Here is a 14,698-nt window from a genome sequence, read left to right on the forward strand (position 1 = left end):
CTAAGTTTCCAATTGTGCCAGTTTGTTGTCCTTTGCTGTTTGGTGTCACAGTCATCAACTGGTGTGCCCTAGATGGCCACCAGAGGACACCTCTGTGTCCTTGTTTGAGCACATGGCTTGTCATGTGTTTGTTTGTGACACATGCTCTTCTGTCTAGTGCCTTTATCTAACCTTTCTTGTAATCTAATTATTGGTTAATTTGATCAGTCTGTGTTCTCCTTGTGTTTCCATAAATGACAATTGAAATTCAAGCAAGCTCACTAATTAAATCCAGGTTCAGTGAGTCAAGATAATTTGATGTGCAAGCTTACTGTTAAGCAGCCTACTGTCGATTATGTATGAACTCGATCCACCATGGAAAACAACAAATATATTTGTGCAGTTTTATGCATTTTAAGTGCATAACTGACATCTCACAGATATATTCTTTATCTGACATCTGACATTTTTAGAAAATCTTGCAAATATATCCGTTTTGCCGTCAGGAGTGGCTTACGTGAGTGAACGAGCACTGCTGTGTGCATGCGTGCAAAAGAGACAGAGCGCAATAGAATAGTAGCACAAAAAATATACATATACAAAATATACATTTTGCTGAAATATTTGTTAAGGGCCAGTTTTATTAACACTAATTAAAATAGCACTGTCAGGTTTTAATAAAGACATGCAGTGATGAATTAATGCTGAAAAGGCATGGATGGAAATTGCGCCTGACCTTATTGAATATGCATTTTTAGAATTTTCCCTTTCAGGTGCAAAAGTTATTGTAGAAGAGTTTTCAAAGAAATCACACAACTCATTTTACTAACATTTGTGTTTGTCAAGTTACTGGCATTTGCGCCATTATTTAACAAAAAAAGCGTGTTTTTAAATTATTTCGTGCTTGAAATGGCTGTAATTATTGTTGCTAGAGGAGGCACAGAGAACAGAGAGTGCATGGTAGAAGCGAGAGGATGTTTTCCACAAGTATTAATTTATTTTGATTTCCAGAAGAACACATTATGAAAAAATATAATTTTCCAAGCCATTTTATTTTTAATTTCCTTCAGGAAATAAAAGACAATTTAGAACCAGTGCCACATTATCCTAATGGGCAACATGGGCTGCAGCCCAGGTCCCTGAACACTAGGGGGCCCCCTAGTCAATTCTTTTTTGCATTTTATATAGGGTTGCCAACCATCCCCTATGTATGGAATTAACAATGGCATGTACCCTTTCAGTCAGAGCTGGGCCATGTGTGGCAATGACGGCATGGCCGGGATCCTGGCAGCATATTATGTGTAGGGTGACCATACTCGCCGTTCATACGGGACACGTCCCAGCCATGATTTTAATATTGCCTAAAACATCCGGAGCAGTTTGACCAATAACATGCGGGTATTGCGTGTAAGAAGGTGAGATCTAGGGGGAACGATCAAAGTGATGCAAATATGCTCATGTGTTTGTTCGTTCGATTGACTAGAAGCGTCGCTGCACACAAATCCCCAAAAAAACTAAACAAAGTGCGCCCAAATACTTCAAGTCAAACGAACAAAGACGTGAAAGCGATCCGAAAGCATAAGGAGCCGTCTGGTCTGCTCTTTATAGCTCTCATGAATGTTACACAACAATCAACCTGCACTGTGCACTGCAAATAGCCAAAACCTGGGTTATAGTTTTGTATTACTGTGGCACTGCTCTTTGAAACATCCGCAAAAAAATTATGATTAAGTTAAATGTGTCCATTTATCTCTTATAGATGGTATACTTTATACACTCAATAAAAAAAAATAAAAAAAAACATTTACTCAACCTCATGTTCTAAAACTGAATAACTTGCTTTTCTGTGAAGCATTTAAGAATATTTTTTACATTTTATTTTTATTCAGAAAAATCCAATACATAGAAAAAAACTATGCAATTTGTTTTTATTTTATTGCACAGTTACATGATGTGTGGGTTTTAATTCTGATTTTCTATTCAGTTTAATGCACTTTATTGGCACAGCAAGCAGTGTCTTCCCTGATTTGGCCCACATGTGGCCCCGATGGATTTCACGCAGGCCAGATGTGGGTCGGATTTGGGCCGACTCCATGTTGCTGTCTGGTTTAACAAAGCATGTCACAAGGAGCTTCTGTCACGAAAACAAATTCCTCGTATGTGTAAACATACCTGGCAATAAAGCTCATTCTGATTCTGATTCTGATTCTGATTCTGATTCACAAAATGAATAATTACGATTATAGTCATAAAAAAGGCAATAATATCAAATATTAAAATTCTATATTCCCAGACAGCAATATAGTGTTGGCCCAGATCCGGCCCACATCTGGCCCACATGAAATCGATGCGGGCCAGATGTGAGCCGACACTGCTTGCAGTCTGGGTTGGGTCTGGGCTATATAAGGCATTACAGCACCAGCACTACTGTCTGTTCATCCAGAACATTGAATGATCTATTTGTACATTGGAATATTTTTCTATGCATTTTTTTTACTGTCCATTGCACTAAATGATGTTCATATGTTCATAGTTTCTGCTGATATGGTATAGTATTTTCATTGTACACCTATTTGTGTATAATGCTGATAGTATATATCAGATTTATATTAATAAAATTAAGTAAATTATGTCCATAGTACTGCCTTATTTGTATGTTTATTGTACATTTGTAACATATTGTAGACACTGTATATTCTGTATTTACTGCTTATTGCTTTTCTGGTTAGATGCTAACTGCATTTCGTTGCCTTGTACCTTGCCTTGTATGTGCAATTACAAGTTGAATCTAATCTAATCTAATCTAATTTGTTATATTGTGTTGGTGGATATGTAAAAGAGATGCTGCATGTGTGTTCTTTTGCACATTGTTAGTAAATCACCTGCAGAAATTTCCCCTCCCATCGACACTTGCTGGGTCTGAAATCGCTCACTCGTTCACTCATTCACTAATCCCTATATAGTGTATGTCAGTTGAGTTCACTATATCAGGAAGGAGTGAACCAATAAATAAGTGAACGGATTCGGACAGTGACGTATAGCCTCACTGCGCGTGAGACTTGGAGCTGTTGCAAAAACATTGCCATATGTACTTTTATATTACATGACCTAATTTTTGAAAATAATATTAATAGCAATAATGCTCAAAATTACTTTATATTGCAGTTATACATACCTCCGCGTCAGCTTTGTGGTTACATCGATGGTATATAATTATTATTTTTTTTTTTTGTAATGCTTATATGTTCATAATCATTAAATGCTATTAAAATAACGTACTGAAAACATAAATAAACACACATAAACATGTTCATTATTTTGTATTTATTGTTTTTAGTATCTTGACACTCGCTCAAGCAGTGTTTTGAGCTCAGATAAGATGGTTGTTGATCATCCTCAGGCGACCGTTAATTTTACATCAGAATACACTACCTGTTATTACCGAAAAAATGTTAATTATCCACCAAATTATCATCATTTTTGTAAGTTAATATCGATGCCACCTCAGTAAATTAGTCAAATATTAAACTAAGTTAATGCCTACGTAACATATTTTAATATGAATAATGTAGGAAAAATGTTAAAACAGAAATAACAAAGATGTAAACTTCATCTCTCATTCAAACTCGCTCGCTCCCGCTCTCGCTTCCAGCACGACACTACTCCGCATTGGATTGTGGGAAATAGTGCTTCAACCACTGATCTATATATATAGAGCTCAGGCGTAGACGTTATGGAATGGTGCATTGTGGGTAACGGCGGCCATTTTAGAGGCATCGCAAAGCATGTTTGTAATAAGATAATAGCCGGTCTCCAGAAAAAGTTATGGAACGTGACAAAAAAAGTTGCCTATACCTATACGGACAAACTTAATAATGAAGCCAAACAACGCTACTTAAAAAAAAAAAAAAAAAAAAGAGGTTGTAGGCGGAATCGATCCCTATGAACACATAAAAGTTTGCCAAGCCTCAGTTTCCCTGATAATTTCTTCTACCGGGTCTGTGGAGTGAGCGCTTACACCTCCGATCAATTTAAACATTTTAAGTCACTGGAGGCTCACCTGCAGATCACAAATGGATCTGCAGATTAAACGTGGAGAAAACAATCGTTCTCACTAAGGAAATAGTGGTGACACACACACACATACACACACACTTATCAGATTCTGTGAGCTATGAAGCTTGTCTATGCGGGTTTGTTACACTTCAGGAGTAATTACTCACCTATCATACTTGCAAAAATCCACTGTTTTCATCCGGTAGTTCTGTAATCCGGTATAATATTGACGAACATTCACCTCAGACACAACCTACCATTCACCAAAACAAGACGCTTAACTTCCTATTTTGAAGTTCGTTCTAGTTGTTTTATTTTATTTTTTAAACAAGTTGTTCAAATTTGTTAAATACAGTCAGCACAAAAATATCAAAAAGCGATCAGAGACAATACACAACATGTCTCACCAAAACTATGTATTATAATATTTTCGAAGGTGATGGTTTCCCTCCGTACAGTGGCGACCCAAGCCATCTGACGCCTCTTGGTGATTTCAGACACCTTGTGTTTTTTTTCCAAGTAGGAAAATGTTGAAAACTAATATGATTCACGAGGCGTTTGCCCTGTCGATCATGAAACCGATTACAGCAGTTCACAATACAGCAATACTGAACCATTTTCCAAAAAATAATCAAAAATGACCAACGTTACCTAATGCCTACTATACAGTACATCTACTTCTGTACCGCGATTCACACAATGCATTGCGACGTGACGCATCGATCCCGACCTCTATAACTGGATCGCTCATCGCGTTCTAAACTGCCAACAGGCAGTGAAGCCACCGGAAGTGTTCGATCCGCCATTTTACTAATCCCTACCAGCAGAGAGCACCATTGAGTTACATTCAAACCACTGTCCTAAAATAACTCGATTAGAAGCTGATCAGTCAAACGGGACTCGTTTTTATGTTATGTGTAATAAAGTAATGTTTACTTCAGATGTTATCTGCAGTGTTTACGGTCTTTTGGGACAGGATAAGCGATATATTTAAATCGTGTTGGTGGGTGTGTCTGCTGCGCACTGACGACACAGGTAACTGATCAAACACAAAAATGGCTTATTTCTTTATGAACTAAATTATTCAGGAATTATTAAAACGAACGTATTAGTATCAGAAATTGATTTTAATATATTACAATGAATTATACAATTATGTTGTAAATATTTCTCTATAATGAAGTAAAAAAAATAATAATTTACTATCTGGGAAATAAAGATTTGTATTTATTTCTTAAATCCGTACTGTATATAGTCAGTTATTTCTCTGAATAAATTCAGATTTCAGAACGAACACTTTGTAGTTTGTTATATGCGCTGAGGTCATGTCCGTCTGATTTTTATCATGTTCATGAAGCTCGCTACTGTAATGAATGTAGCTTTTTAATAAGTAGGGGACATTCCCGACATTTAAAAAATAACCGTTTACATGCCTAGGGTGTTTGCATTGTAATAATGTACAGTGATACTTCATATTTATAAACACTGACTTGTTAGGTGATGTTTTCTCATTAAAATCATACAAATTCCTATTAATTCAATGGAACGTTTTCGCACACTAGGGATTACCAATATGGCGGCGCAGCGGCTTCACTTTACTGACGTCATGAGCAATCCAGTTCTATAATATAGATCAGTGGCTTCAACGAGTGTACATCGGTTGTACACTCGAAATCAGAATGAATTGTGGGTAAAAAGTAGTGGAATGTAGGGAATGAAGTAGTTCACTCAGAATTCGGACAGCACTACAAAATGGCTGACACCCCATATAGTGCACTATATAGTGGATAGGGAGCGGTTTCAGACACAGAGACTGTTTTTGAAATTTATGCTAATTTGCCCTGTTTAGTAAAACTGGCCCTAAATTCTACACATGTAGAATTTTAAACCTACACATAAGTGTATTTTTATGATAGGAGTAACTGTAAATCAAATATAAGCAATCTAATACAGCCTTAATTACTGGCTCAAATTAGTTCGCGTGTATTTCTCTTAACAGTTAAAATGTAGTGTTTTCTGTTTTATTTCATTTTCAATTTAAATATTTTACCTTTTAATTAATTAATTAATGTTGTAATGGTTAAATGTTCTAATAATAACCAAGCTACAGATGTCATAAAACCTGAGAGAAAGGCTGCATAGAAACAGATGATCGACTGAATGCACAATTAGCAATTGTGTTAAAATGTTTTCATATATCTTAAAATAATTTCATTAAGTCTTGGGCACAATACATTAAATACAGTCGGTTTTAGCCTATATTTTTATTTACTTGAGGTACAGTAAATTTGCTTTATGAAACCAAATAAAGTGAAAATAATCAGACTAACTGAAATGAGCCTGGCTTATTCGTAAACTTTTTTTTTTTTTTACGAAACAGCCCCCTGGCTGCCTGTTTTCCCCCTTGAGGTAGTTCTTGTTAGTTTTTTTTGTTTGTTTGTTTCTATTAATAAAGAGCGCAGGCTTCCTTCATCTGTGAGCTCATCCCTTCACCTCACCCATGACATTTGTTTCATTATTGGTCCATTATTGATTTCTTTATTCCCATAGGTGTGTTTTGTTTTCTTGTTATCCTTTGTATATTTAAGCCCTTGTGTTTCTTGGTCAGTTATTTTCTCCTAGCTCCTCACTCTTGTTTCAGCACATATTAAACATGTAGTATCCAGGTCAGATTGTTTTGAATGTTTTTTTTTTTTTTCCTGTGCTGTAGGCTACCAGGGTTCAACATATTCTGTGAGAAAAAGGACTTCAATATAAAATTAGTAAATATTGGAGTTCTTCAAATATTTTCTTCATATACTCACCTTTACTGAGCCATTTGGATCACAATCTTCAGTTGTTTGCTCAGGCATTCTGTTGCCTGCTACTGTGTTCTCAGGTGATTCTGAAAAAGAAAACAGCATTAGTCTGAAGATGGATATTTATACAGAATGATATTTATGTAATCCCTTTATTATTTACCAAGGTTAAATTTTGAGATGAGGTCTTACACTTGATCAAACTATTTAACGCAATTTGATGTTGGTTGTAGCCATGTCGTGTAAAGATATTTGTGGTCTGGCTGTCCTTAAAATATATATTATATTAGTGGTGGTCATAGATAATTTTTTTTAATGTAGATTAATCTCACTGTGATCTTGAAATTAATCTAGATTAAAATGGCTCATTCGAAGTCTGTCAAAGGCATTCAGAATATGTGTGTTACCCAAATAAAATTGGCAAACAGTAATTCTTTGAGAAGGGGTTTATCAAGCTAGGTGGTGCATCTCCTGTTTCAAAAATGCATCACAAAGTGCTTGAAAAAGCTGTAAACTAATTCCACATTGCACAAGGTGCTAACAACATTACGCCTGTTTCACAACAATGTTTTTTTTTTGTTTTTTTAGTTTGTAGGTGTCAAGGTACAGAAACCAAATAATTAAATGTAAAAAAGCACTGGATAGTATTCAATGTAAAAATGAAATATACAATCAAACCTACATTCAGACACTTTCAACATTTCTCACATTATTACAGTTTTGTTATATATATCAAAAATGATATCTGGTGTCTGAATAATTTTTGGTTTGACTGTTAAAACTACAAAGTAATTCAGTCAAGAGCGGTGAGTGATTTTCTTTCATTTTCTTGGATTAACATTACAGCAGCCAGTGGCTAAATTAGACGCGGTCACTTTAAGAGACGATGAACGCATCCAATATAATACACATCCCATTATTTTCCTCAACTGTTTACTTTCACTTACGTGTAAGTTTTTTCGAGCATAATTTCCAAGGTGGATATTTTGACGTATTTTGTATGTATTTGTCGGCACAAGAGCAAAAATAAGCAAATTCGATTTTCAAGTGTTTTGAGACGCCTTTCTCTGCGTGAGCCTGAACACCAGAACACCGCGATACTGAATTGGGCTCTTTCACATCTTTTTCTGTTTGTTCAAACTGCGATTTGATTACAGAGCATAACACCTGCGCTCTCTTAAATTTTGTTTTTCTTCACCACAAAAACAGCGTTTTAAAATACACTGTTACATCAGCAAGAGACAAGCTAACACAAGAAGTAACTGGACCAAGATCCCAACTAAACCAAACACTTTCCACCACAATGGTGGAAATCCGCTGTGAGACACCAATGTGTCCCTGAGCAAGACACTTAACTCTTAGTTGCTCCAGAGGCGTGACACATATGTAGCAATTGTAAGTCGCTTTGGATAAAAGCGTCAGCTAAATGTAAATGTAGATAATAGGCCTTGTGTTCAGTATACAAAAAAAAAATAATTCTGACATTTTTTAGGTTAACATGACTATTTATGTTGTGACAACTTGTGATATTAAGTTATTTTAAGTTGGGTGGACTTTAGTCCCTGTTTGTTAAGTTTACTCAAAAAAGCGCTTTCAATAAGTTGCCTTATTTTTTTAAGTTGACGCAACTTTTTTTTTTTTTTTTTTACAGTGCGGTATAGGGTTTACTGTATTTTCATAAATATTGTGACATTTTGTCAAAAGGTCAAAAATTAAATATGCTGTTATTTGTTTTACTTCAGTGTGCAAAAAGTGTGCGGTCAAACATAAGAACATAATTTTCAGTTAAATTTACATGTTGAGTTAACTTAAATATATAAGTACACTTAAAATTAATAACAAGTTAAGTGAACATAATCGTTATGTACATTAAATAAGCACCAAGTTTGGTGAACTGAGTGATTACAGTCTACAAAACCGTCAAGTTAAATAAACTTAAATATGTAAGTTTTGGGAGACTCTATTACTCAATTAAATTGAGGCAACGAGTTTACTCAATCAATTTAGTTCAGTCAACTTATTAGGGTTTTCAGTGTTGTATGGTCTTCTCTTGAGAGGGGTGTGAGATGGGATGACAAGCAGAGAATGGTTGTCTGTCTGGCTTAGATGAGCAAGAGGAACAGCTCTGTAGGCATGTTTGATGTTGATATACACCTGGTCAAGTGTATTTTTACCCCTAGTCGGGCACTGCATATTCTGTTGCATGTCTATCAGTGATGCGTGGGTCAATGTATTAACAACCTGCACCCGACCAATATTATCCTGACCAGCATTTTAGTAAATGTAAGTAGTAAATGCTCATCGTATCATCATTGGGCCATAGGCGTAGGAACTAGGAAAACAAACAAAAAAAATAATGTATTCTAATTTTGTTAAGAATTATAAAAAAATTGTCAATAAGCTCATAATTTGTACTAAAAGAGTATAGTCTGACTATGTCTATTTTGAGGTTTCTGCATATTAAGCAGACAGAGAGGCTCGGGTTTGTTCCGATCAGAGCTTGTGAGTGGAGAGTGCATTTCTGACTATTCCGCTCTGCTCCGCTCACTCATTCCGTGGAGTCTCGCTCAACCCAGAATGGCCTGCTGGTTCAAGACATTTAATTGTTTAGTAATAAACTGTTTCCCGATAACGCTCACTCTTAGCGTGCTATGAAGACCTCGAAAGATATATCTTACCAAAGTTGTTTATGTTCCTAAGTGTATTCCCTTAGGAAGCTTCTTAACACGCTGTCTCTTACGTCCGACGTTACAAGAGCGCTGTCCGAAGTGAAGGTGCTGAATTAGTTGGCATCGATTGCTCATGAATCAATTTTCCACTTCACGCGAAGGTGCATTACAGCGTTAAGAAAGACAACACGTTCTAAGCAAATTAAACATTCCTCAAATTATTATAGTAACATTTATTTTAACAAATTTTAAGTTATCAGTAGAATATAGACTATAAATTTAATTATCAAATGGTCAGTAATATGTTCACACCATACGTTGTGATGTTTAGACGAACCGGGTCTCCCTCGCTAATCATCCACCCTCATTATCCCCTTCTGACGCTTGTGCCGCTTCTTGACATGGGTTTAATGACTTATAATAATTATATAATACACTTTTATATTAATGGTAAGGTACTTTACAATCTGAATTGATTGGCAAGCAGCTGCAGTTACTTCTGTTTAATGCGGTATTGATTGCAATTGGTTTATGTTTTTAATAAAAAGCAACCTATCTACAATGAACAGAGAGAGAGAGAGAGTTAGATACAGAATATGAGGCGGAAGCAACGTAAAAAAGGGAACCAAGCCTCTCGTCAGAGGAACTTGAAGTTTTGCTGGACCTTGCCATGAGGTCAGATATCACACCCCTGTGGTCCACTATAACCTGCACGTTTATGGCCGCGTCTCCCTTTCGCGATAAGTAGCCTACGCCTAATCAATCACTGATGGATTGGTGATAGGGATGAGTGTGACATCCACCAGGATGTAATCCCCGGCATGGCGCATAAGGGCGTTGGTGACAGTGTGGACGCTGTCCAGGGAATCGGGAACCCACGCTGGGTTTAGCGGGGAAACCGGAGGCCTTTCTTGGGCTGAACTGGGGAACAGGAGGCCATCATGGGTTTGACTCGGGAAAAGAGTGCTCTTGAGGAGCAGGCACATCACTGCGCTTTCGAGGAGCTGGCACTGGAGTGAGTTAATATATATAATTGAATGTAAACAATCTTACAGCATCATTCAATTGCAAATGAGCCTAAAACACACCCAGCTACATATTTCCTAATTATTATGAACAAGATCACTGAAAATAAAATAATAAATAAAAATTCAATAGTACACAGCCTTGGAATACCGAATTATTTTTTATTATGTTTATTATTAATATTTATTTAAAAGCCTTACATTTGACCTCTAAAATGTGCAGGAACCCCGTTAACATTTCTTACCCATGTTGCTTGATTTCAAATTGCCAGGATATTATTCTTTCAGGTCTTCAGTCTTCCTGGTTTACAGCTCCTTCTTCCGTCCTTTAAAGACATCATATAAACATATGTCATCAAAATTTAACGGCTTCTGAAAAAAATAAAATAATAAATACACAGAATATATATATATATTCTATATTCTATATATATATTTTATATATTCTATATATATATATATATATATATATATATATATATATATATATATATATATATTATGTGATTAAAAGCTAATACTACTTTTTGACATTTGATTATTAGTTTCTAAATTCGAATTAATATTTTCTTACAAAAGAAGATAGACATCTGTTTCCGAAAGATGTAGGGGAAAGGCAAAACAAAAGGAGAAGTCCGGAAATACAACATTTTTAAGTTAACACTGAAATAACAGGGTGCAGTTTACCTGTCAGTCAGATGCACGTGAAAGTTGTGTTTCTTTCAGAATTATCATCGGTCCAATTCGATTAATATTAAAATGCATTATTATGACTCCGAGCGCTCTGATGCACCCGCAGTGTTGTTGGTTCACATAATCAAAATTGTGTAATTGTCTGTTGAACATGCTAGCATAAATAATAATAATAATAATAATAATAATAATAATATTATTATTATTATTATTATTATAAAAAAAAAATCTCTCTTTATGAATTATAAATATGTTGGCTCCCAACCAAAGTCTAAACAATACACCTTGGTAACTTGCCGGTCTCAAAGGCCTCCTCCTCAGTGTAGTCTCTTAAAAAAAATTATTTGGATTTTGCCCAACCAATGGCAGTTTATGGAAATTAACTATTTTGTGCTTTGCTTTAACACTGTAAAAGAAGTCTGGGCATATATTTTTCAGTCTTTTTCCCTGAAAGAAGAAGAAAGCGAAAGTTAAAGTTTCACGAAAGTTTGTTGTTCTAATAGGGCTTGGGCGCCGAGTTGCATTCTGGGACGTGGCGGCCATGTTGCCAGCTTCGCGAATGTAAACACACAGCGAGTTGAACGAGAAGAGCAGAGTTGGGAGAAAGAATAAAAGATGTCAAAATCGCGAAAAGGTTGTGGGATTTATAGGGATACGCTAAATAGGGATGCCAGGGACCGGTATGTAGACAAAATCGGCACTATTAACGGTTTGGATCTATTCCCAACAAATAGTGGAGTACCGACGGAGACTTGTTGCCGCAGATATCTTCGGCTACCTTGTTTGTTTTATGAGCGCCTACACTTCAGAATAATTCTGAAGCTACAAGTCATTGAAGTCTCATGTATAGTTCACAAATGGATGGGTTCAGGAGCTGCAAATCATAGAAACGGAACAGCGGCAAAACAGTATACAGTAATCCGGTAAGATGCGCTCTAACGTTACCTAGCTGCTAGTTTAGTAACCGTTAGTGCTAACAACCATTCACACATGGACTTTTAACAATGTGTTTCAAAAGTGTAGTTAGTAGCTGTCCACCCTCCCGTTTTTCCGGGGTTCTCACGTATTTGAGCTGTTTTCCCGCTGTCTTCCCGTTTTAGTATTTTCCTGTAAAATATCCCGTTAGCCCCTCCATCAGACCGGTCAAGTCTCTGTGCTGTTGTCCTGTTGCTACTCCTTGTTCTTCTAGCGAAACATGTTTTCAAAGCATCGTTTTGCTTACTTGAAAGCAACCTTAGCGTGATGTTGGGCTTTTTAAGATAGCGTGGTTGTTGTGAGAGCACGATTTCACGCCAATCTGTAACTAAAGTCACGTTAGACCTAGCTTCACAAATAACGTTAGTTAATGCAGCAGTTTTATAGTACGAATTTTTGCTGTGAGCAGAGGGATAGCAACAAAAAGATGAATGTTGAAATTTCCCGTATTTTGGATGAGTAACTCGAGAAATTTCCCTTATTTTCAATATTGACTTAAGCTATATAAATTAATATTCAGATGTTATGGTCTCCGTAGTCACGCCTCCAAGCAGGAAAGCAGTGTAAAGTTAATCCATTCTCACTTTGTTTTCCCCATGGCGATTATGTGTTGCGCTATTACACCCCACAATACAGCAATGGTTGAAAATGGTTAAAATAAATGTTTAATTAATCAAATTAAGACACACGGATGAGAGGGAGTATGTCTAAACACTGCGCAGTAGTCCAAGTGGCAGTAAAGGAGGCTGTCAACGTGGCGGCCACGCCAAGTAATGACGTCACGACGCCCAAGCCCTATAGAAAAGAGTTCCGTGTTTTTATTTAAAATCAACATTTTTTTTTATTTTTTATTTTTATAACGAACGCGCTTTCTCGCATAACTCACTGAAGCAGCCCGTGCATAAAATGAATAATCGATTCTCGATACATCGATATCAACCTATTCAGCACCACCGCCATGGACAGCACCTGCTAACGTGGCACGTAAGCAGCCTCCGAAGGTATAGTTCAGGGAACACGCCTAGAAACGGTACACCTTTAGTTAAGGCACACCAGAGTCTTCGTATCGCACTATAAAGAGCGCAGTGTTATCAGGAAACGCAGCATGAGGCAAGCTTAGTTTTAACTGGTTCCTGGCTTGTTTCAGTGGAAATGAAATTGTCTTTTCAAAAAGGCTCAATTAAACTAAACGATGTTTAAGGACGATGTCTACTTGTTTGTTAGAGAAGTAAAGGGAACGAATTAATGAAACATGGCCACGACTTTTTACCTTTCGCATGTGCGTAGCTGCTCTATAGTACGGTTTATTGGGAAAAAACGTCATGAGACAAGAGACGAGCTCTGTCCTGCATATGTCCCACAAAGAACACAGTGGGATCTTTGTGGGGAAACATAATTAAATTTGACCTATACAAAATTTATTTTGCTTTCCATGTTTCTGTTTAAATGCCCTTTTAAAGTGTGAATCACATTAAAAGCGTCATTTGAACACGAATTATAGTTAAGCATGATCTTTGTTCACATGCATTTTGCAACAAGCGTTCTGGAAAAACACAAGCGCATCATTTTGTGAAGCATAAAACTAAAGCCTAACTAAAACAACTCATAAACAACAACAACAATAATAATATTAACAATAACATTCGCATGCAATTAATTCATTTTCTGATCTAGCCTAAATGTCTCTGTAGCAACCAAGCAAAGTTAATGGCGTTATCGTCGGTCTACCGTCATTCTGAATGACAACATTTTCATATTCATCCGAGGAGAAAGTAGGGAATAAAAATAGTTTTGCTCTTATTCTTATTATAAAAAGGTTGGGTTCCAGTTTACAACAAACTAGTCTACTTTATTCTCCGATGTGAATCTGGATCGCAATATCAATGGCAATCAGAGACTTGCTTTGTTGTTGCAACTGCTGGAACACAATACTGATTCGTAAAAAGTAAGCATACGTTAATTTTAGCCGTGTGTCCTATTGTGTGTTTTTTTTTTTTTTTTTTTTTTTAATCTAATTTCTCAAAATGCGCTTCTTTGCCTTTCCTGTATTAAATGTAATTTATTTTCGTTTTCCATCAAACCGTAGTGAATCACATCAGTGCAGCTGGAATATATGGCACAAGTCGCATGTCATAATTCTTTTACTTTTTGTATAATTTTTAACGCCTGACCGTGGTCGCTGTTCCTTGTTATTATGTGGACGAGCGGGTGCAGGACTTATTTATCTCGTGGCGCGAGATATTGTTTTGGAGTGAACTTCATTTAATTTAATTATAATAACCTAACTCACAGCGTTATATTAATACTCCCCGCTGCCCATAAATATAAAAAATATATATATTTTTACAAACCTCAGGTGAATCTGTATTCCAAACAGAAAGTGAATTTTTCTGCTGAATATCATGTGTGTCTTGGATTCTCGAATCACGATGAAATAATTCTGTATTGTTTTGTTAAGGTACAGTATGTGGTAGTCTTAAATACTTCTCACCTTGTACTGCAC

At 36.2% G+C, this 14,698-nt stretch overlaps 2 protein-coding genes across 2 annotated transcripts in view; both read right to left on the minus strand.

The window, feature by feature from the left end:
- Window positions 1-14,698, minus strand: part of LOC127986304 (apolipoprotein L3-like) — a 540,496-nt gene that overhangs the window by 116,616 nt on the left and 409,182 nt on the right. The window lies entirely within an intron of this gene.
- LOC127985894 (interferon-induced very large GTPase 1-like) overlaps window positions 1-14,698 on the minus strand; it is a 37,254-nt gene that overhangs the window by 8,714 nt on the left and 13,842 nt on the right. The window contains exon 3 of the mRNA XM_052588098.1: window positions 6,840-6,919. Within this exon, the coding sequence (XP_052444058.1) occupies window positions 6,840-6,919 (80 nt within the window). The remainder of the gene's footprint in view (window positions 1-6,839; window positions 6,920-14,698) is intronic.

The sequence above is a fragment of the Carassius gibelio genome, chromosome B21 (assembly GCF_023724105.1).
Source record: "Carassius gibelio isolate Cgi1373 ecotype wild population from Czech Republic chromosome B21, carGib1.2-hapl.c, whole genome shotgun sequence".
Lineage (NCBI taxonomy): Eukaryota > Metazoa > Chordata > Actinopteri > Cypriniformes > Cyprinidae > Carassius > Carassius gibelio.